We start from the raw sequence: 22,008 nt of genomic DNA, 5'->3' as shown, positions 1-22,008 counted from the left end.
GGTCACAACATCACCACATACCCCCCACACTAGAAAGGTACCATCAGTCAACCACAAAGACCTGATTGCCTCCCTCAGTGTTTGACAGGCACACCAGGTGGGTGGAGTCAGGCAGAAAGACACGCCCCCCGAGGAGTCTGCTGGCCTGAGGCAGGAAAACAGTAAGCAGAACAGTTCAGAGAAGTTCAGTGCAGAGTTGAGTGCAGAACAGTGAAGTGGAGAGTTGGTCCAAAACAGTCAGGCAGGCAGACGGTAGTGGCCGCCTGCAGGAGACTGGGAACACGACCAGCAGAACCGTAAGGGACCGGGACAGGGTAGTGACCCGCCGGAACCAAACCGGGGAGCTAACAGGATACCGGAGCACCAGGCAGGGTACTCGGACCCCGAACTAGGCTATATGCCACCACCATAGTCGAATAAACTGATTGCGGTCTGGACCTCAGGGGTTCATTCACACAATAAGTCCCGTTTGACGGCAACAGCCCAACCCGTCCGGATAGTAGCCACCGTCAAAGGCCAGAGATCCTAAAGCCAGCGCCTGCGGGCAAAGGAGCTCCTCCGACATCTACACGACGGGGAGCGGACTACCAGTGATCAGGCACAGTGGTCAAACTACAACATAGGTGCAGGAGAAAGGTGGACATTGCCAACCTGACTAGGAAGCTGCAGCCGGCTGTGGGCCTCGTTCATACCTTCATTTGGTTTACCAGTGACTCTGTGTGGTTTAATCGTGAGTACACCAGTGCCATCAGGCACCGCACCGCGCTGCACCGCAACCCTGCGCCCTGTACCCTGGCCCTCACACCACCGGGCCCTGGGACCAACACCCCCTACCCACGGAGGGGTCAACACCTAGCTGCGCCACTACACTGCTCCCTGGAGTCCCCGTACCTTCACCGCAGCGGTGGTGTCCACCATCACCACAACTCGTGGGTGGCGTCACGAACAATCACCCCAAAACCAAATACCCGCATTCCCCGTGTGTAACGCCAACCCCCTTGCAGAGCGACGTGACCCCCGGGTCCGTGAGAGGCTCGAGCCACCACCCATAGAATGCGAGCACGGATCCGAGCGGCTCGGCGGCCGCAGCCGAGGCCACGGGCGGTACATCTGCAGGCACACAGACTCCTCGGTGATCTCATCCGGTGCACGGAGCCGCCGCTGCCATCATGGCTTTACTGCAGTTGAATGCTTTGCGCCGTAAAGCATTCAACTGCAGTAAAGCGCTGACAGCAGCGGCAGCTTTGTACATCGGACATGATCACCGAGAGGTCTGAGTGCCTACAGAGTGCAAGAAACAGCCCTTGATGATCGTGTCCAGTGCATGGAGCTGCTACCGTCATGGTTTTACTGCAGTTTAATGCTTTACTGTGCCGCAAAGCATTCAACTGTAGTAAAGCCATGAAGACAGCTTGCAGCGGCAGCCTCATGCACCGGATGAGATAATCGAGGAGTCTATGCGCCTGCAGACTGCAAGAAACACCCCTTGATGATCGTGTCCGGTGCATGGAGCCACTGCCATCATGGTTTTACTACAGTTGAATGCTTTACGGTACCGCAAAGCATTCAACTACAGTAAAGCCCTGAAGGCAGCCTGCAGCAGCAGCCCCATGCACTGGACTGTGTGGCAAGACATATTGGTTGTGAAGAGGTTAAGGACCTTTGGTGACTTCACAGTCATATGACCATGATGTTGTAACGGGGTGCCAGGGGTGCCTCGGGGGTTGTAGTCGTGGCCCCTTTTCTGGACAGGCTAACCCCCGGGCCCGCCGTCACTATTGGGACAGGGGATTGTTCTGTGGGGCAGAGTGTGGTGGAGGAGAGCACGCTATCAGACGCAGGAAGACTTTGCAGGCGGAGATCAGTTGAACCAAACGACATGTTTATTGCACAGTGTTTCACAACAGGCTCAATGCACGGATCTTGTAGCGCGCAGTCACAATTCCTGCCGGGGAAAGCTTTTTTTGTCGTCTCCTCTCAGAGGGGGGATGTGCCCGGCTACTCCACTTCACCTAGGCTCCCACTCTGGCTACCACAGACTTGACCCACACAACTCTGTTTCACCATCGAGGACACTTTCTCTCTTCTTTCCTTCGTTATCTTTCAACATAGCTCCCACACTCTGCCCCTGTGGCTCCTTCTCCCCCGTCTCGGAATCAACTGCCTCAAACTCAAACTTTCTTCCCTACAACACACTCTCACCCTCCCCTAAGCTGCCAGCTCCACCTTTCTCCGGCACTGTTTCTATGGGGACAGCCGTCCCACCCGGCCTCTAGGGGAAACCCATCTATACAGTAAAAATACAATTGATCATAAACAGTAATATTAACAGCTTTATCTACCCCAGCATGGGGTATCTTCAGGGGGGAAAACTGCACCTCCTTGTAAGGGGTCCGTCCACCCCTTACATTCCTCCCCTCTTTTTGCCTTAGCCTCCCGGCAAGGCTCGCACCTGTAAAACACAATCTTAGCAGCAAGGCAAACTTTGAATAAAACTTTAAAACCTTCATGAGAAAGAAACAACCACTGAACGCACAAGTTCTGCGCCCGGAGTCCCTCCAAGGGAGCTCCCGGTCTTAGTAGGCAATTTGCCCGGAGGCCTTCAACAGGCTATCCCGGTCTTTGCTGGTCTTCTGCCCGGAGGCTGTCACAGCACTCCCGGTCTTTGCAGGCAGGGAGCACAGATAATAAAAGTCTCCGTCAACATCACGGAGGGAGTCCTTGCACAGTCCGGCATCAGGCTCCTTCCGGGCTCGGTAACTTAAACATGGTTACAAACTATAAATCTTCACCGGTTCTTTCAACAATGCCGGTACTTAACACGATCATGTCCATCACCTCCGGTCGCTACAATTCACACGGGGTGGTAAGCGCGCTGCCCTTCAGCCCGCTGGGCCCTCTAGTAGTCGGAGAGGGATTGGCCTGGCAAGCGGCGCAGTCTCCGGAACGGTTCGTAGTTGACTGGTGGTTCTGACGCCTCTGTCTCCGGTTTTGCCTCCTCAACCCCGACGGGGGTGACGGGGTCGCTGAACGGGACGGCTGGGGACTACCAACGACGACCACCGGGTGCGTAATCATACTCTGGTGGATTGCTAACACCGCCGGTGTCCCCTTTTCTGTGTCAGCTGTCAGTCCTGTGATGACTTCTGGCGACACCGCCAGCGTGTTTCTCGGCCGGCAAGTCTCAGCCAGCACCGGTCTCTGTTGGGTACGTCTCCGGTATTGACACTCTTCCCACTCAATCTCTTGTTGCCACTGTGCGGCCTCTTGCGCAGTGGGCATCCGGGTCACTCCTACGGCAAATAGGCCCCGGCATCCCACTTCTCTCCGGAATTTCACTTTTTCTCCCGGGTACAGGGTATGCAAACGTTGGGGCAAGCCTTCAGTGTCCAGGTTAACCCGGTTGTAGAAAAAATGGTCCCCGGTCTCTTCGTCCTCTATGAACCCATAGCCCTCTGCCTGATTGAATTTGACCCCGGTGCCAACGGTGCACTGCCGATCAAACTCGTCGCTAAGGGGACCGGCCATCATCTCACGGGCCACGGTCTCGGCCAGTAATCTTTCTTGCACTGGATCGGTTTCAGGCGGTGGGGACTGTCGCCGGGTCAGGGGCGTCGGCTTTACCGGCTCCCAGAAGAATCCCCACTCATCTTCCTCTAACTCCGGGGTATGTTGCCCTCCCGGGGCCGGAACTTCTGTGGGGGCTGGAGGACCCACCTTGTCTGGTGTAACCACCTCCGGACTCTGGAGAGGTGCTCCCAGGGCTTCGCTTCCCGGCTGTAGCTGCGTCTTGTAGGTGGCCCGGACTTCAGTAGAGGTTTCACCGGTCGCGGCATCCCAGGAAGTGACCCACGTTACTTTTGCGGGCTGCTCCGGACCTCCTGGCACAGCCGGTAGTTTAATGGTAAGCACTTCCTCGGTCGCGGTCTGCTTCGGGCGTCCTCTCCCCAGGCTGGTTGCTACCAGCGCGCCCGCTGCAGCTCGCTGTTTTGTCTGGGTCTCCATCTCGCTCGGAGTCAGTCTCTGAGTTGACGTTTCTTGCAGCCCTTCCTGTAATGGCGCCGGGGACAGTGGAGATGCTGGAGAAGGTGGAGGCGGGCCTTCTTTTCCCGCTCTTGTATACACTCCACCCCCAGTCTCGCACATCAAATCGACCCAGCATAGGCGACTCCTCTTTTTTCCTGTAATGCCGCCCTCTTCACATGTCTTCAACAGCATCTTGGGGCCAGTACCTCCCCTCTTTGGGCGGCGTACTCTGTACTTCTTTTTCTTCGCCAGCCAGCTCAAGGTTCTTCGCTTGGCGCCAATTCTTCGCGCGCTCACTGTATTTGTGAAGACGGCGGTCATCTGAGCGCCATCTTGTGCCTGGTCCAACGCCTTAGGCACCACTTGGTCTTCACATTCAGGGATCGGGACCCCCCACAGATAGTCCGCATCCTGCCGACTACGCCACATGTAATGGGGTGCCAGGGGTGCCTCAGGGGTTGTAGTCGTGGCCCCTTTTCTGGACAGGCTAACCCCCGGACCCGCCGTCATTATTGGGACAGGGGATTGTTCTGTGGGGAAGAGTGTGGTGGAGGAGAGCACGCTATCAGACGCAGGAAGACTTTGCAGGTGGAGATCAGTTGAACCAAATGACATGTTTATTGCACAGAGTTTCACAACAGGCTCAATGCACGGATCTTGTAGCGCGCAGTCACAATTCCTGCCGGGGAAAGCTTTTCTTGTCGTCTCCTCTCAGAGGGGGGATGTGCCCGGCTACTCTACTTCACCTAGGCTCCCACTCCGGCTACCACAGACTTCACCCACACAACTCTGTTTCACCATCGAGGACACTTTCTCTCTTCTTTCCTTCGTTATCTTTCAACATAGCTCCCACACTCTGCCCCTGTGGCTCCTTCTCCCCCGTCCCGGAATCAACTGCCTCAAACTCAAACTTTCTTCCCTACAACACACTCTTACCCTCCCCTAAGCTGCCAGCTCCACCTTTCTCCGGCACTGTTTCTATGGGGACAGCCGTCCCACCCGGCCTCTAGGGGAAACCCATCTATACAGTAAAAATACAATTGATCATAAACAGTAATATTAACAGCTTTATCTACCCCAGCATGGGGTATCTTCAGGGGGGAAAACTGCACCTCCTTGTAAGGGGTCCGTCCACCCTTTACAATGTCAGCAAAGCTCTCTTAATTGCAGAAGCCTAAAAAAACTGAACAGGATCCAGGTTGATAAATATGCAGCACTGGTATTAAGGAGAATGGAGAGAGAACTGAGCAATTTCACACTGTCCCCATTCTCCTAGAAGCCCCAGTGTTTGTATTCCAAGGTTAAGATTGTTTAAGGACCTTTGGTGACATCACGATCATGTGACTAAGTTGTCATCATTGGTCTCTTAATTGCAGGAGTCTAAAGCTCAAGAGGAGACAGGCTGGTATGTATGTGTAGTGTGTGTGGATAGATAGATAGATAGATAATAGATAGATAGATAGATAGATAGATAGATAGATAGATAGATAGATAGATAATAGATAGAGGGATAGATAGATAGAGGGATAGATAGATAGATAGATAGATACAGGGATAGATAGAGGGATAGATAGATAATAGATAGAGGGATAGATAGATAGAGGGATAGATAGATAGATAATAGATAGAGGGATAGATAGATAGAGGGATAGATAGATAGATAGATAGATAGATAGATAGAGGGATAGATAGAGGGATAGATAGATAGAGGGATAGAGGGATGGATAGAGGGATAGATAGAGGGATAGATAGATAGAGGGATAGATAGAGGGATGGATAGATAATAGATAGATAGATAATAGATAGATAATAGATAGATAGATAGACAGATATATAGATAGATAGATAATATACATAGATAGATAGAGGGATAGATAGATAGAGGGATAGATAGAGAGATAGATAGAGGGATAGATAGATAGATAGAGGGATAGATAGATAGAGGGATAGATAGATAGATAGATAGATAGATAGATAGATAGATAGATAGATAGATAGATAGAGGGATAGATAGATAGAGGGATAGATAGATAGAGGGATAGATAGAGAGATAGATAGATAGATAGATAGATAGATAGATAGATAGATAGATAGATAGATAGATAGATAGATAGAGGGATAGATAGATAGATAGATAGAGGGATAGATAGATAGAGGGATAGATAGATAGATAGATAGAGGGATAGATAGATAGATAGATAGAGGGATAGATAGATAGATAATATAGATAGATAGATGGATATATAGATAGATAGAGGGATATGTCACGGGCGGAGGGGACGCGCTCGCTACACTCGGGTCCGCGGCTGCTGCTGCTGCTCGGTGGCTCGAGCGGTGGGCCGGACCCGGGGACTCGAACAGCGCTCCTCGCCCACCAGTGAAAAGGGGGCGGTTTGTTTTGGGAGATAGTTTGTGACGCCACCCACGGGTCGTGGTGATAATGGGCACCACCGCTGCTGGTGACGAGGATCCCGGGAGCGATGGCAGGGAGCAGCTAGGATGTTGTCCCCTCCGTGGGTAGGGGTTGGTGATCCCGGGGCCCGGTGGTGGAACGGGGAGGCTGGATGGCTGGGGTGCAGGGTTGCAGGGGCAGCGCAGCACGGTGACGGATGGCACTGTGGTACTCCCTCAGACACAGATGCACAGAGTCTCTGGTAAACCAAACGGCTGGATGGACGGGTCCCGCAGACGGCTGCAGTGTTTGTGCTCTCCCTGGACAGGTTGATGGTGGCTGTCTTTCCCTGCACCTGTGTAGTATGTGTTGACTTCGATGGTTTCCCAATGGTAGTCCGCTCCCCGGCGTATAGGTACCGAAGGAGCCAGTTGTGCCCGCAGGCGCTAGCCCTTGGATCTCTAGCTTATGGCGGTGGCTGTGTATCCTCACGGTGTGGACTGTTGCCTTCTGTCGGGTCTTGGTTGTTAGAAAACCCCTGGGGTTCCGGTCACACTCGAATTTGACCGTTGTCGGCTAGTCGGGGTCCGATGGCCCTGCCTTTGTTGTGCTTAGCTTCACTCCGCTCCCCGGTTCGGTATCGGCGGGCCACCGGCCGACCCCGGTCCTACGGTTCCACAAAGATCCACTAACTCCTGCAGACGGCCACCACCATCTGCCAACCTTGCTGTTTGTGTCTGGGCCCCTACCTAGACACCAACAGTTTCTGACCTCTCACTTTCACTGTCTACTCAATTGTGTCTCTTTTCCCGCCTCCAGACCTGTAAACTCCTCGGTGGGTGGGGCCAACCGCCTGGCTCCGCCCCACCTGGTGTGGACATCAGACCCTGGAGGGAGGCAACAAGGGTTTTTGTTTGACTGGTGTGAACTATCCAGGGGAGGGGGTGTGTATGGTGTTATGTCTGTGACTACCTGGCTAGTCCAGGGCGTCACAGATAGATAGAGGGATAGATAGATAGATAGATAGATAGATAGATAGATAGATAGAGGGATAGAGGGATAGATAGATAGATAATGGATGGATAGAGGGCTAGATAGATAGATAGATAGATAGATAGATCGATAGATAGATAGATAGAGGGATAGATAGATAGAGGGCTAGATAGATAGATAGATAGATAGATCGACAGATAGATAGATAGAGGGATAGATAGATAGATAGAGGGATAGATAGATAGATAGATAGATAGATAGATAGATAGATCGATAGATAGAGGGATAGATAGATAGATAGATAGATAGATAGATAGATAGATAGAGGGCTAGATAGATAGATAGATAGATAGATAGATAGAGGGCTAGATAGATAGATAGATAGATAGATAGATAGATAGATAGATAGATAGATAGATAGATATATCGATAGATAGATAGATAGAGGGATAGATAGATAGATAGATAGATAGAGGGCTAGATAGAGGGATAGATAGAGGGATAGATAGATAGAGGGCTAGATAGATAGATAGATAGATAGATAGATCGATAGATAGATAGATAGAGAGATAGATAGATAGATAGATAGAGGGATAGATAGAGGGATAGATAGAGGGATAGATAGATAGAGGGCTAGATAGATAGATAGATAGATAGATCGATAGATAGATAGATAGAGGGATAGATAGATAGATAGATAGATAGATAGAGGGATAGATAGATAGAGGGCTAGATAGATAGATAGATAGATCGATAGATAGATCGATAGAGGGATAGATAGATAGATAGATAGATAGAGGGATAGATAGATAGAGGGATAGATAGAGGGATAGATACATGGATAGACATGTTGATATTCCAGAATGTATCATAGTATCATAGTTTTTAAGGTTGAAGGGAGACTCTAAGGGCGGCTTTGCACACTACGACATCGCAGGTGCGATGTCGGTGGGGTCAAATCGAAAGTGACGCACATCCGGCATCACTTGCGATGTCGTAGTGTGTAAATCCTAGATGATACGATGAACGAGCGCAAAAGTGTCGTTATCGTATCATCGTTGCAGCCTCCGACATTTCCATAATGCCGGTGCAGCGACAGGTGCGATGTTGTTCCTCGCTCCTGCGGCACCACACATCGCTGTGTATGAAGCCGCAGGAGCGAGGAACATCTCCTTACCTGCCTCCGGCCACAATGCGGAAGGAAGGGGGTGGGTGGGATGTTTACATCCTGCTCATCTCCGCCCCTCCGCTGCTATTGGCCGCCTGCCGTGTGACATCGCTATGACGCCACACGACCCGCCCCCTTAGGAAGGAGGCGGGTCGCCGGCCAGAGCGACAGTCGCAGGGCAGGTGAGTGCATGTGAAGCTGGCGTAGCGATAATTTTCGCTACGCCAGCAATCACACGATATCGTACCTGCGACGGGGGCGGGGACTATCGCGTGCGACATCGCAGCATCGGCTTGCGATGTCGCAACGTGCAAAGCCCGCCTAAGTCCATCTAGTTCAACCCATAGCCTAACATGTTGATCCAGAAGAAGGCAAAAAAAACCCCAATGTGGCAAACAAGTTCCAATGGGGAAAAAATTTCCTTCCTTCGTCCACATCCGGCAATCAGACTAGTTCCCTGGATCAATACCCTGTCATAAAATCTAATATACATAACTGGTAATATTAAATTTTTCAAGAAAGGCGTCCAGGCTCTGCTTAAATGTTAGTAGTGAATCACTCATTACAACATCATGCGGCAGAGAGTTCCATAGTCTCACTGCTCGTACAGTAAAGAATCCTCGTCTGTGATTATGATTAAACCTTCTTTCCTCAAGACGTAGCGGATGCCCCCGTGTTCCAGTCGCAGGCCTAGGTGTAAAAAGATCTTTGGAAAGGTCTCTGTACTGTCCCCTCATATGTTTATACATTGTGATTAGATGCCCCCTAAGCCTTCGTTTTTCCTGTCTTGGTATTGCAGCCCACCCATTCCTCTAATAATCTTGGTGGTCTTCTCTGCACCCTCTCCAGTTCAGCTATGTCCTTCTTATTAGTGATGAGCGAGTACTAAAAAGCTCGGGTGCTCGAAGCTCGGGCCGAGCCTCCCAAGATACTCGTGTACTCGGCCCGAGCACCGAGCCCAATGTTATCCTATGGGAGACCCGAGTATTTTTGTGAAATGACCCCCCGGCAGCATGGAGAAACCCTAAAAATGTCACAAAAGTCTCAGAAGAGTGCTCAAATGACATGGCATCAGCATGGGGAAGATCCCTTGAAGCATTTATCACTCAAAAGTCACAGATGTGAACAATTTTGTCCGAGTTTTACGCCATTTTTACGGACTCACCAGAAAACCTTCCAAAATGACACCAAAATGAATTTTCATGGCGGAAATGTTAAGGGCACATACCCAATAGTGAGATAGAGCTGGTGTATGTTACTTTTTGAGATTAATACATGAAAGATTTTACGTAAAACATTGTGTGGCACTCCGATGTCCAAAACGCACGTTTTGTGCTTTTTACTAGCGATGTCGGTCATTTTTTTTTTTTCATTCTATCTCCCGTCGGTCGGTCTCACTCTGTCTGTCTCTCTCTGTCTTGTCTGTCCCCCTCTCACAGTCTGTCGGTCAGTTCCCCCCCCTCTCTCTTACTTACCGTTCCCCGATCACTGCCGCGGCGCTGCACGGCTGTTCAAACTCCGGTGGCTTTTCCTCTTTTGAAAAAGCCGGCCGCTCATTAATCAATCTCCTATTCCCTGCTGTCCTGCTTTTCGGCGCCTATGATTGGTTGCAGTGAGACACGCTCCCACACTGAGTGACAGCTGTCTCACTGCAACCAATCACAGCAGCCGGTGTGTGTATACTGTGCAGTGAAATAAATAATTAAATAATTAAAAAAAACGGCGTGCGGTCCCCCCCAATTTTAATACCAGCCAGATAAAGCCATACGGCTGAAGGCTGGTATTCTCAGGATGGGGAGCTCCACGTTATGGGGAGCCCCCCACCCTAACAATATCAGTCAGCAGCCGCCCAGAATTGCCGCATACATTAGATGCGACAGTTCTGGGGCTGTACCCGGCTCTTCCCGATTTACCCTGGTGCGTTGGCAAATCGGGGTAATAAGGAGTTAATGGCAGCCCATAGCTGCCACTAAATCCTAGATTAATCATGTCAGGCGTCTCCCCGAGATTCCTTCCATGATTAATCTGTAAATTACAGTTAAAAAACACACACACCCGAAAAATCCTTTATTAGAAATAAAAAACACTAACAAAGTCCCTCATTACCAATTTATTAACCCCGACAAACCCTCCATGTCCGGCGTACTCCACAGTCCTCCAGCGTCGCGTCCAGCTCTGCTGCATGGAAGTGACAGGAGCTGCAGAAGACACCGCCGCTCCGGTCACCTCCACGCAGCTAATGAGATGAGTATAGCGATCAGCTGAGCTGTCACTGAGGTTACCCGCCGTCACTGGATCCAGTGACAGCGGGTAACCTCAGTGACAGCTCAGCTGATCGCACGGCTGTCTTCATTAGCTGCGTGGAGGTGACCGGAGCGGCGGTGTCTTCTGCAGCTCCTGTCACTTCCATGCAGCAGAGCTGGACGCGACGCCGGAGTCCGTGGAGTACGCCGGACATGGAGGGTTTGTCGGGGTTAATAAATTGGTAATGAGGGACTTTGTTAGTGTTTTTTATTTCTAATAAAGGATTTTTCGGATGTGTGTGTTTTTTAACTGTAATTTACAGATTAATCATGGAAGGAATCTCGGGGAGACGCCTGACATGATTAATCTAGGATTTAGTGGCAGCTATGGGCTGCCATTAACTCCTTATTACCCCGATTTGCCAACGCACCAGGGTAAATCGGGAAGAGCCGGGTACAGTCCCAGAACTGTCGCATATAATGTATGCGGCAATTCTGGGCAGCTGTTGGCTGATATTGTTAGGGTGGGGGGCTCCCCATAACGTGGAGCTCCCCATCCTGAGAATACCAGCCTTCAGCCGTATGGCTTTATCTGGCTGGTTTTAAAAATGGGGGGAACCGCACGCCGTTTTTTTTAATTATTTAATAAATAATTAAAATTAATAATTAAAATTAATAAATAATTAAAAAAAACGGCGTGCGGTTCCCCCCATTTTTAAAACCAGCCAGATAAAGCCATACGGCTGAAGGCTGGTATTCTCAGGATGGGGAGCTCCACGTTATGGGGAGCCCCCCACCCTAACAATATCAGCCAACAGCCGCCCAGAATTGCCGCATACATTATATGCGACAGTTCTGGGACTGTACCCGGCTCTTCCCGATTTGCCCTGGTGCGTTGGCAAATCGGGGTAATAAGGAGTTATTGGCAGCCCATAGCTGCCAATAAGTCCTAGATTAATCATGTCAGGCGTCTATGAGACACCCTCCATGATTAATCTGTAAGTTACAGTAAATAAACACACACACACCAGAAAAAATCCTTTATTAGAAATAAAAACACACACATATACCCTGGTTCACCACTTTAATCAGCCCGAAAAAGCCCTCCATGTCCGGCGTAATCCAGGATGATCCAGCGTCGCATCCAGCGCTGCTGCATGGAGGTGACCGGAGCTGCAGCAGACACCGCCGCTCCGGTCACCTCCACACAGCAAATGAACACAGCCGCGCGATCAGCTGCTGTCACTGAGGTTACCCGCGGCCACCGGTGGATGCAGCGGTGACAGCGGGTAACCTCACTGACAGCTCAGCTGATCGCGCGGCTGTGTTCATTTGCTGTGTGGAGGTGACCGGAGCGGCGGTGTCTGCTGCAGCTCCGGTCACCTCCATGCAGCAGCGCTGATGCGACGCTGGATCATCCTGGATTACGCCGGACAAGGAGGGCTTTTTCGGGCTGATTAAAGTGGTGAACCAGGGTATATGTGTGTGTTTTTTATTTCTAATAAAGGATTTTTCGGGTGTGTGTGTTTATTTACTGTAACTTACAGATTAATCATGGAGGGTGTCTCATAGACGCATGACATGATTAATCTAGGATTTAGTGGCAGCTATGGGCTTCCAATAACTCCTTATTACCCCGATTTGCCAAAGCACCAGGGCAAATCGGGAAGAGCCGGGTACAGCCCCAGAACTGTCGCATATAATGTATGCGGCAATTCTGGCCAGCTGCTGACTGATATTGTTAGGGTGGGGGGCTCCCCATAACGTGGGGCTCCCCATCCTGAGAATACCAGCCTTCAGCTGTATGGCTTTATCTGGCTGGTATTAAAATTGGGGGGAACCGCACGCCGGTTTTTTAATTATTTATTTATTTATTTTACTGCACAGTATAGACACGCCCACCGGCTGCTGTGATTGGGTGCAGTGTGACACCTGTCACTCAGCGTGGGGGCGTGTCTCACTGCAACCAATCATAGGCGCCTGTGGGCGTGGAAAGCAGGGAATATGAGATGGCTGTGTACAGAGCACAGCGCGCCGGCCGGTATAAAGGCTCGGTCACGCTGTGCAGGCCGGCCAATCACTGCAATTCCACAACTAACAGGGCTGTGGCATTGCAGTGGTCTGCCAGCCAATCCCTGCATGAGGGCTGGCTCTCAAAAGAGCGCCAACATGCAGGGATGAAGACCACGAGTAAAGCACGAGTATTGCAAAATTACTCGGTACCCGCCGAGCAGCCCGAGTACAGCGATACTCGTGCGAGTACCGAGTAGTTACAAGCATGCTCGCTCATCACTACTTCTTATATATCGGTGACCAGAATTGTACACAGTATATAAGTGCGGTCGCACTAGTGACTTGTACAGAGGTAGAACTATATTTTTTTCATGAACACTTATACCTCTTTTAACCCCTTCACGACCATGGACGGATATATCCGTCATGGAGCGTGTCCCGTTAAGCCCCGCCCCCTGCCGCGGGCAGGCGGCGGTCAACACACATATCAGCTGTTTTCAACAGCTGACATGTGTGCCTGCTAGCCGTGGATGCAATCGCTTCCACCCGCGGCCATTAACCCCTTAAATCTCGCTGCCAAAGTCTGGCAGCAAGATCTATATGCGTGCGGCCATGTTTTTTACTTACCGCCGCCCCCACCAGAAGTCATGTGCATGATCACGTGACTATCGGTGGTTGCCATCGTAGCACAGGGTCATGTGATGACACCTGCAGCTATGAAGTTTCACTTTCGTTTTTCCTCGGCCGTGAGCAGAGAGAAACATAAAGTGACTGAATCTGCTGTTTACAGCTGTATAGCTGTGATCAGCAGATAGATAAGAGTGATCGGATTGCTGATCACTATAGCCCCCTAGGGGGACTAGTAAAATAAAAAAAAAAAGTAAAAAAAAAGTTTTAAAAAATAAAAAAAAAACTAAAAGTTCAAATCACCCCGCTTTCCCCCATTTAAAATTAAAGGGTTAAAAAATAAATAAATATACACATATTTGGTATTGCCGCGTTCAGAAATGCCCAATCTATCAAAATATAAAATCAATTAATCTGATTGGTAACCGGCGTAGTGGCAAAAAAATTTCAAACGCCAAAATTACGTTTTTTGGTCGCCGCAAGTTTTACGCAAAATGCAATAACAGGCGATCAAAACGTAGCATCTGCGCAAAACTGGTACCATTAGAAACGACAGCTCGAGACACAAAAACTAAGCCATCACTGAGCCATAGATCCCCAAAAAAAAGAACGCTACGTGTTTTGGAAAATGGCGCAAAACGTGCGCCACTTTTATTGGACAAACTTGTGATTTTTTTTAACCCCTTAGATACAAGTAAACCTATAAATGTTTGGTGTCAACAAACTCGCACCGACCTCAGGCATCATACCCACACATCAGTTTTACCATATAGTGAACACCGTGAATAAAACATCCCAAAAACTATTGTGCCATCACACTTTTTTTGCAATTTTTTTGCATTTGGAATTTTTTTGCTGTTTCCCAGTACACCATATGGTAAAACTTATGGTTTCATTTAAAAGTACAACTTGTCCTGCAAAAAACGAGCCCTCATATGGCAAGATTGACGGAAAAATAAAAAAGTTCCGGCTCTCGGAAGAAGGGGAGCAAAAAACAAAAACGCAAAAACGGAAAGTGCCCCGGGGCTGAAGGGGTTAATACATCCCATTATTTTATTAGCCCTGGCAGCAGCTGCCTGACACTGGCCACTAAAGTGAAGTTTACCATCCACCCATACACCCAAGTCTTTTTCTGTGTCTGTTTTAGGCCTCTGCCACACTCACGTGTAAAAAACGTACGTTTGGTGTAGTCCGTTTTTTGTGTCCGTGTTCCGTATTTGCAGTCCGTTTTTCCCCTCCGTGTGGTGTCCGTATGCATATCGTGTGTCATACGTGTGTACGTGTGTGCGTTTTCCTGTGCGTGAAATACGTCAGTGTGTGTTCCGTGTGCAGTGCGTTTTTTGTGCGTGTTTCACATGTTTCACACATTGAGATAATGGTGATTACTTGGAATTAAATGACACATAGGTGTATGTGATTAGGACATAAATATAAGTTAACTATAAGCTCTTTCCTGCTTGTATTATGTCTTGGAGCACCTATGTGTTGAGACAAAATTGTGGCAATGCCATTATCCACGGAGGCCTTAGTGTTTTTATGTTGGATTATATCTCGTCGTTTTGGCGTTAGACGGCACATGTTGCATTATGATAATGTAAGAAGAACCAGATTGTGGGTGCATCCACTAATGATGATGCGGCCTATGCATGGTCATTTCCATACTTTATTTTTTGAGTTACGGAATTTCCCAGATAAGTTTTTTTCATACTGCCGGTTGTCAGTTGAGAGTTTTGATTACTTACTAAATATTTTACGACCTCATTTGCAACATCAGGACACTTGGATGCGGCTTTCCATTTCCCCAGAGGAGAGATTTATGGTGACTCTGAGGTAATATATTTGTTTTTTTTGTCATTTGTGTAAATGTGTTATTTTTCACAGTGAAATGTGTAATTGATCCTTATTGATGTAATCTCATTTTTGATTCAATGTTTGTGTTTTCTTATGATTGTTTTAATTTAAAAAAAAATAGTGTTAATTGTAAATCATTCTTTGTCTTGTTTTCATAGATTCTTGGCGACTGGTCAATCTTTTAGTGCTTTACATTTTGATTTTTTGTTGGGGAGATCAACCATTGCCGTTATAGTACGTCACACATGCGACATGATATGGCAACATTTAAAAGAACAAATGATGCCTCAGCCAAACAGAGAAGATAGGTTGAAAATCTCTAAGGGCTTCAAGGACTCTGTTGACTTTCCTAACTGCATAGGAGCTTTGGATGGCAAGCATTTCAGAGTTAAAAAGCCACCAAACTCTGGGTCACGTTATTTCAATTTTCATAAGTTTTTTTCCGTTGTTATTTTGGCATTGGTTGACACAGAATACCGATTTATTTATGCAGACATTGGGGCCTATGGTAGTGCCTCAGATGCCCGTATTTTCCGTTCATCCAGATTAGCCCAACGACTGCAAGAAAATGCATTATTGATCCCCCCTCCAGTTGCCCTACCTGGTACATCTGGACCGTTGGCACCATATGTGATGGTAGCAGATGCAGGATTTGCATTATCCAAACATGTTATGCGACCATATCCAAGGAGATCCATTGATGACAGGAAACAGTACTTTAATAATCGGCTAACTAAAGCAAGACGTTATGTGGAGTGTGCATTTGGTATTTTAGCTAACAAATGGCGCATTTATCAGACAACGATTCAGTTGCAGCCAACCTTTGTCACATCTGTACTCAAGGCTACCATAGTGCTTCACAATTACTGTCGGATACATGAAGGAGGAACTTATGTGGATGATGAATTTCAGATAAACCATGTTGTTAATCCCACAGGTGAACCTATGTCTCATAATTCCGTGACATCTGGTTTACAAATTAGAAATTTATTTACTGATTACTTTAATTGTTTTGATGATAATAATAATAGTGATGATTGTTAAGATTGTGATGGTTTTTTGTTGATAAAAATATAAAATTATTTTATTATAGGTACTTGGTTAATTTTTCTCAACATCTCTGAGCTTAAATCAAACAAGTATTAAAGGGGAAATGCGTTATTCAGAAACTGACATTTCTGTTAGCAACATGGTTTCCTGAATGTTGTATGTATGTGTATGTACATTTCTGTGTTACTATCATGTTTTAGTAAACTTATTTCTAACTTACAACATTAATAATGTTAATCGTCTATTGAAAAAATCCTATATTATTATTAAATATCCAAAAAAAACATGCTTTTTTTCTTCAAAAACATAATCTTTTATTACGAATAAGCATATTAATCCATAAATTAAGGATGTTATTTTTTCACATCCACATTAAAAATGTACATATTGTTCATTTTGTGTTAAATTTTTCAAAACGAAAATTTTAATGCTAATCTTCATAACATACAAAATATACTTTACATACAAGAGTCATTGTAAAGAAAATGTGTGCATTGCTTACAATGTTCAAAAATGTCGGCCAATTAAGTTGCTATCATGTTGGACATTGACATAGACCAAAAAATTCTAAGCTGTGTTTTCAGAATATTAGAACTAATCTAACCATCAAATTGGTTGGGTAAAACTGTGTTAATACATTTTCAAACATAAAGGCCATAAAACATATATGTGATCCGTCACTAAGTATAATCACACATTTTTTTAAAATCTTTTCAACTCTGAGTTTGCACATTTTTGGAAATCCCTCTTTTTTAACATTTTGACACATTCATCAGATTTGTTGTTTGATTGTTAAGATTAGCAAAAATGTGCATCACAAGTCAACAAGATCTTCTAGTGAAGTTACCTGAGTGTTGCTGAGTATGTTGTTTTGTGTGGCCTCAGAAATGGTATTTTCAGGAATGGAAACAGTTGTTTGCTGAACAACATTCCTATTACTAGCTACAGTAGTGTGTGGAACAGTCTGTTGCATGCTGGTTTGTCCCAACACATTGCCTGTGGTTGAGTAGACCTGTGGATCTACATGGGTAACTGGGTATTGTGTGTGTGTATGTTGTTGACCTTGAGGATAGTTGACTGAGGTTTGTAAGTGTGGTGTAGGTAACATAGTTGAGATTGGATAATGAGGCATCATGAATGATTGTGGGTATGTTGAACCTGGAAACAAATTAGGTAAACCACCAATATTTGTGGGTTGAGTAAAGTAACTAGTAGTTTGAGTTGGTTGTAAATTCATATAGTTCAAGGGTTGCTGAGAGGTAGCACTTTGTACTGTGCTTAAGGCACCAGTATTGGTTGCAACATACCCTTGTCTAATTGGTGTTGGGAATAACGTACTTGAAGCCATTGAAGGTTGTCCAGATTGTTGTAATAGTGGATTATTGACTATTACAGTTGCCATTGTTGTTTGTGTTGAAATTGTGTTTTGATTGTCTGTTGTGTTTGGGACTGTATGTTGTTGCATAATGGTACGCCAATTTTCTATGGCCTCATACACTCTCACTGGTTCCTGTTCTGCCTGACTAGCTGACAGTAGGGTCAGCATAGCAGCTCTTACACGTTCCTGTCTATCTGAAGGAATTTTGGTTAAGCTAGTTGATAAAGAGCGACAAAAACGCTCGGCATCTGTTTCTGGAATTAAAGTGTTCATTATGTGAATAATGCGTGTGTCAATTATTTCCGGTAAGGATCTCATTTCCTCAGGTCTGCGGATTCTTCTTGCACGTAGAGGTTGTGGTGCAAAACGTGGAAGTACATTTGTTTGTGTTGATTGTGTAGCTGGTGTGGTTGTTTGTTGCGTTGATGAGCCTTGGGTGTTGGTTAGTGCACTCTCTGTCCCACCCTCATGTGATTCAGTTGCTGCATCTTGTTGAGTCTCAGGAATTTCAATGTCTTCTCTGGCAGGTTCTTGTTCTGATGCTGAGGTGGCTGTAGCAGAGGGACCTGCTGTTGGTTCATCATCAGATTCGTCAAGATTATCCTCCGTTCTATAAGAAATGTAAAAACATATTACAATCTTAACATTTATGTTTGTCCAATTTTCTTCAGGGGTTTTTTTTTTTTTATTTTTTTCAAAAAAAAAAAAAACTTACTGTGTAACTTCTAAGATGGGTGCTAGGAAGCTTATTTGTTCATAGTAGACATATCTGCGTTTGCGGCCTTGGCTGGATGAGGATGGCATAGGGTTGTACTCCCTTCGGTACTGATCACGGGCTGAACGCCAACGCCTTTTTACCAAGTCAACTGGGGAAAATTAACAAATATGTCACTTGCAACATTCTCCATAAATCTGCACACATTAATTTAAATAATGTTTGCGAAATTTAATATACAATTTAACACAATTATGTTGGTCAAATACTTAGGATGAAATATAATTTATTTAGATATTCTTCATTCAAAAACATGTTTAGACATTCACACAAAACCAAATAATATTTCTGAATAATTATATTTTAAGTCATTGTCATCTATATTTAAATTATAATTCTGTGTTTTTGCAATGACATTTGGCTAAAAATTACTCGAAATATTATTTGATACATGTAGGTAATGATATTGACATGTCATTTTAATCAATTATTTTTAAAAAAAAAAAAAAAAAAAAATTTCAAGTGTGCTACTAAATTTTTACTAATCCAACAGGGAATTTTAAAACACATGACAGTTTAATCAGTTAATTAAGTAAATTCATGAGGAATTCCAAGTCAGATTACAAATTTTAGTATACTTCGATTTTTTACACTGATGAAAGTTTGGTGATACTATGAAAAAAGTGTACAGGAACTCAATATATTGAGTAGTACATGCACCAAATCTTCTCATAGGATTTTACACTAAAAGACAACATAACTATGCCAAAACAATCACAGTTTGAAAGTATGAATAAATCCAAATATAGATATTAAATTAAAAAATATAAAAAAATACAAAAACTTACCATATTTAGCACGCTTTGCAGGAGAACATCTAGACCATGCATTATTGGGGTACACTTCCTCAGCTACTTGATTCCAATGGCGATCAACTGTCAGTCGGTCATGGTAACCATCTACACGTGTATCCCATAAAGGTGGGTGAGTCTCGACAGCTGTTATAAGTTTCTCCGTGTCCACCCGTGGTGCCATTATTATATTTCGAAGACGAAAGTTTGCTCAAAATAGATCTTGCAATACACAGAACTCCAACTTCTTGCTTGCTCACTCCTTCTGCAAATGCACAGTTAGTTTTGTGCAAGAAAATATGTTAGCTACGCCACCTGAAAGTATTTCAGAGTGTAACAAACTTTCTAATTAAAACACGGACACGGACCACACGGATAGCATACGGAGGCCATCCGTATCACGTACGTGTAAACACGGACCCATAGGATTTAATGGATCCGTGAGGACGTGATGCCGGTGGAAAACGGACATGTCAGCGCTTTTTCGACACGCACAAACGTACGCACGGAACGGACACACGCTCCGTGCGCAAACACTGACGTGAGGCTTTTTAGATTACAAATAGTATGTCAACATCAGCACGTGTCTCCGGTACGTGCAAAAAATGCCAAAAACGTACCGGAGGCACGGATGTGTGGCACAGGCCTTACCCAGTGTTCTACAATTAAGCACATAATTATAAATGTTATTTCCTCTACCCAAGTGCATGACCTTACATTTATCTACATTAAACTTCAATTCTCAGCCCAATCCTCCAATTTACATAAATCTCCCTGTAATATAAAATTATCCTCCCCTGTATTGATGATTACACTGCAGAGTGTGATATATGTGATACATATGAAAATATTTGAATTTTGTAGATTTTTTTCTGTTCAAGAATAAATGTGGATAGTTGCTCATGGAAAAAATAAGCATCCCCTAAAGATAAGCTCTAGAGCATCTTTCGGAGCAAAATATAATATAAGACCCTGCCTTATTTTTGGGGAAACACGGTATGCAGTATTACACACAGGATTTCACTAGAGAATACATTTAGTGTCACCAATTCACCTCCCTCCATAATTCCGAAATACTGTAAAGTTTTATGTTTTAAAAGTATTGTAAAACGGTTATTGTGTAATGTTGTAAACGGGATAATAACGGAAATCTAGCGCACATGATGTCATCATGAATATTAATGATTTTATTGTTAATATGATGTAATATTTGACACATTCAAATTCTAAATAAACACAGAGTAACTTGTGATGTGTTCTTCATCTGAGGCTGAATTTACCGGATCTAACACTTTCCAAGCACAAATAACTTTTGTAATGTTCTCACAGGCAAAATCCTAGAACTCAATAAGGGTGTACTTAGTTTTTCTCATGCCTGGTCCGGGATATGATCTCCGGACTTTCCATATAGACGCAGCATTAGAGCTGGTGCACTATGTGGAGTACCCGCAGGTGGTCCTTCGCTCTGGGCTCCTCCGCTCCGGGCTCCTCCGGGGTTCTCCGCTCCGGGGTTCTCCGCTCCGGGGTCCTCCGCTCCAGGCTCCTCCGCCGCCTCCATTTCTCCTCCGCTCCGGGCTCCGGGCTCCTCCGCCGCCTCCATTTCTAACCACATCCAGCCCTGAGACAGCAGCAGCGAGAATGGATCATTGTACACAGTTCCCAGCTCTCACTGTGATTTATCGCTCGGCCGTTTGGATTCCTCCCGGTGCCAAATCATTTTTTATAGAAGTGATCTTCTCTCTGGCAGGTGGATCGATAGTTTATTTTAAAAACTAAAACATCGGCTCGGGGTGAATACTTTGTAAACAGCAGCGGTGACAAAGCGGGAAACAAAATCCCCGGCTGACAGTGGTGGATGTGATGAGGATGGGATGCCGGTGAAGGTCGCGCTGATGCTGATGTATGGCGGCTTTATCCGCACATTAGTAACACGCTGGCACTGATACTGAACTAAATGGGGACTGGATTAAGATATATTTACATTTTTTTCTTATAGGAAAAGCTTTGCGGAGAAACCACAAGAAAAAAAACATTAGAGTGACGAGATAATAAATGTCACTGTGGAGTGTGACGAGACAGCGGTCACTGACAAGTGCTCTGCATAGGCATTCATATTCATTCTGTGGAAGGCTTCCCCTGTTATTGTGACGCCCTGGCAAAACCAGGTAGTCATAAATAGGGCCCCACATAACACCATTCCCTCACTAGGAAACACTCAGCCAACCAGTAAACCCTAGTCACCCCCCTTAGGGACTGATAGACACACCAGGGGGCGGAACCAGGCGGTTGGAAGACGCCCACCAAGGAGTCTAGACAGCCCAGGGGCGGGAGAACAGATAGTTTGAGCTGTAGTTCAGTTTGGAGTTCAGTTTGGAAAGGAGTGTGGGCTGGAGCTAGGGGTAGCTCCAGCAGTGAAGTCCAAGTTGAATGGTGCCAGGGTAGGAGCCCTGGTGCCACTGGCCTGGTGGTCTCCGTCAGCAGGAGACGGGAAGACAGTTCGGCGAACCGAGGTGGACCGGGACAGGGTTGTAGCCCGCTGGTACCTACACCGGGGACCCGACCGGAAACCGTGCACAAAGGGGGGTTCTCGGACCCTGAAGCCAGGACCAGAACCTACTGGAACTGGTTAATTAACCGATTGAGGCCAGGACTAGAGATCCTGTCCCACCCAAAGTCCCTCATAGAAGACAACAGCCCACCA

The 22,008-nt window shown here is 46.2% G+C and overlaps 1 protein-coding gene across 1 annotated transcript in view; it reads right to left on the bottom strand.

Moving 5' to 3' along the window:
• LOC142312561 (uncharacterized) overlaps window positions 1-18,630 on the bottom strand; it is a 47,586-nt gene extending 28,956 nt beyond the window's left edge. The window contains exons 1-2 of the mRNA XM_075351553.1: window positions 18,457-18,630; window positions 17,388-18,351 (exon numbers count right to left, since the gene is read on the bottom strand). Coding sequence (XP_075207668.1) covers window positions 17,388-18,351; window positions 18,457-18,545 — 1,053 coding nt within the window. The 5' untranslated portion in view covers window positions 18,546-18,630. The remainder of the gene's footprint in view (window positions 1-17,387; window positions 18,352-18,456) is intronic.
• Between the last annotated feature and the right edge of the window lie 3,378 nt (window positions 18,631-22,008).

This window comes from Anomaloglossus baeobatrachus, chromosome 5 (assembly GCF_048569485.1).
Source record: "Anomaloglossus baeobatrachus isolate aAnoBae1 chromosome 5, aAnoBae1.hap1, whole genome shotgun sequence".
Taxonomy (NCBI): Eukaryota; Metazoa; Chordata; class Amphibia; order Anura; family Aromobatidae; genus Anomaloglossus; species Anomaloglossus baeobatrachus.
The sequence above is the reverse complement of the archived record's forward strand: the minus strand, read 5'-3'. Positions and strand labels throughout refer to the sequence as shown.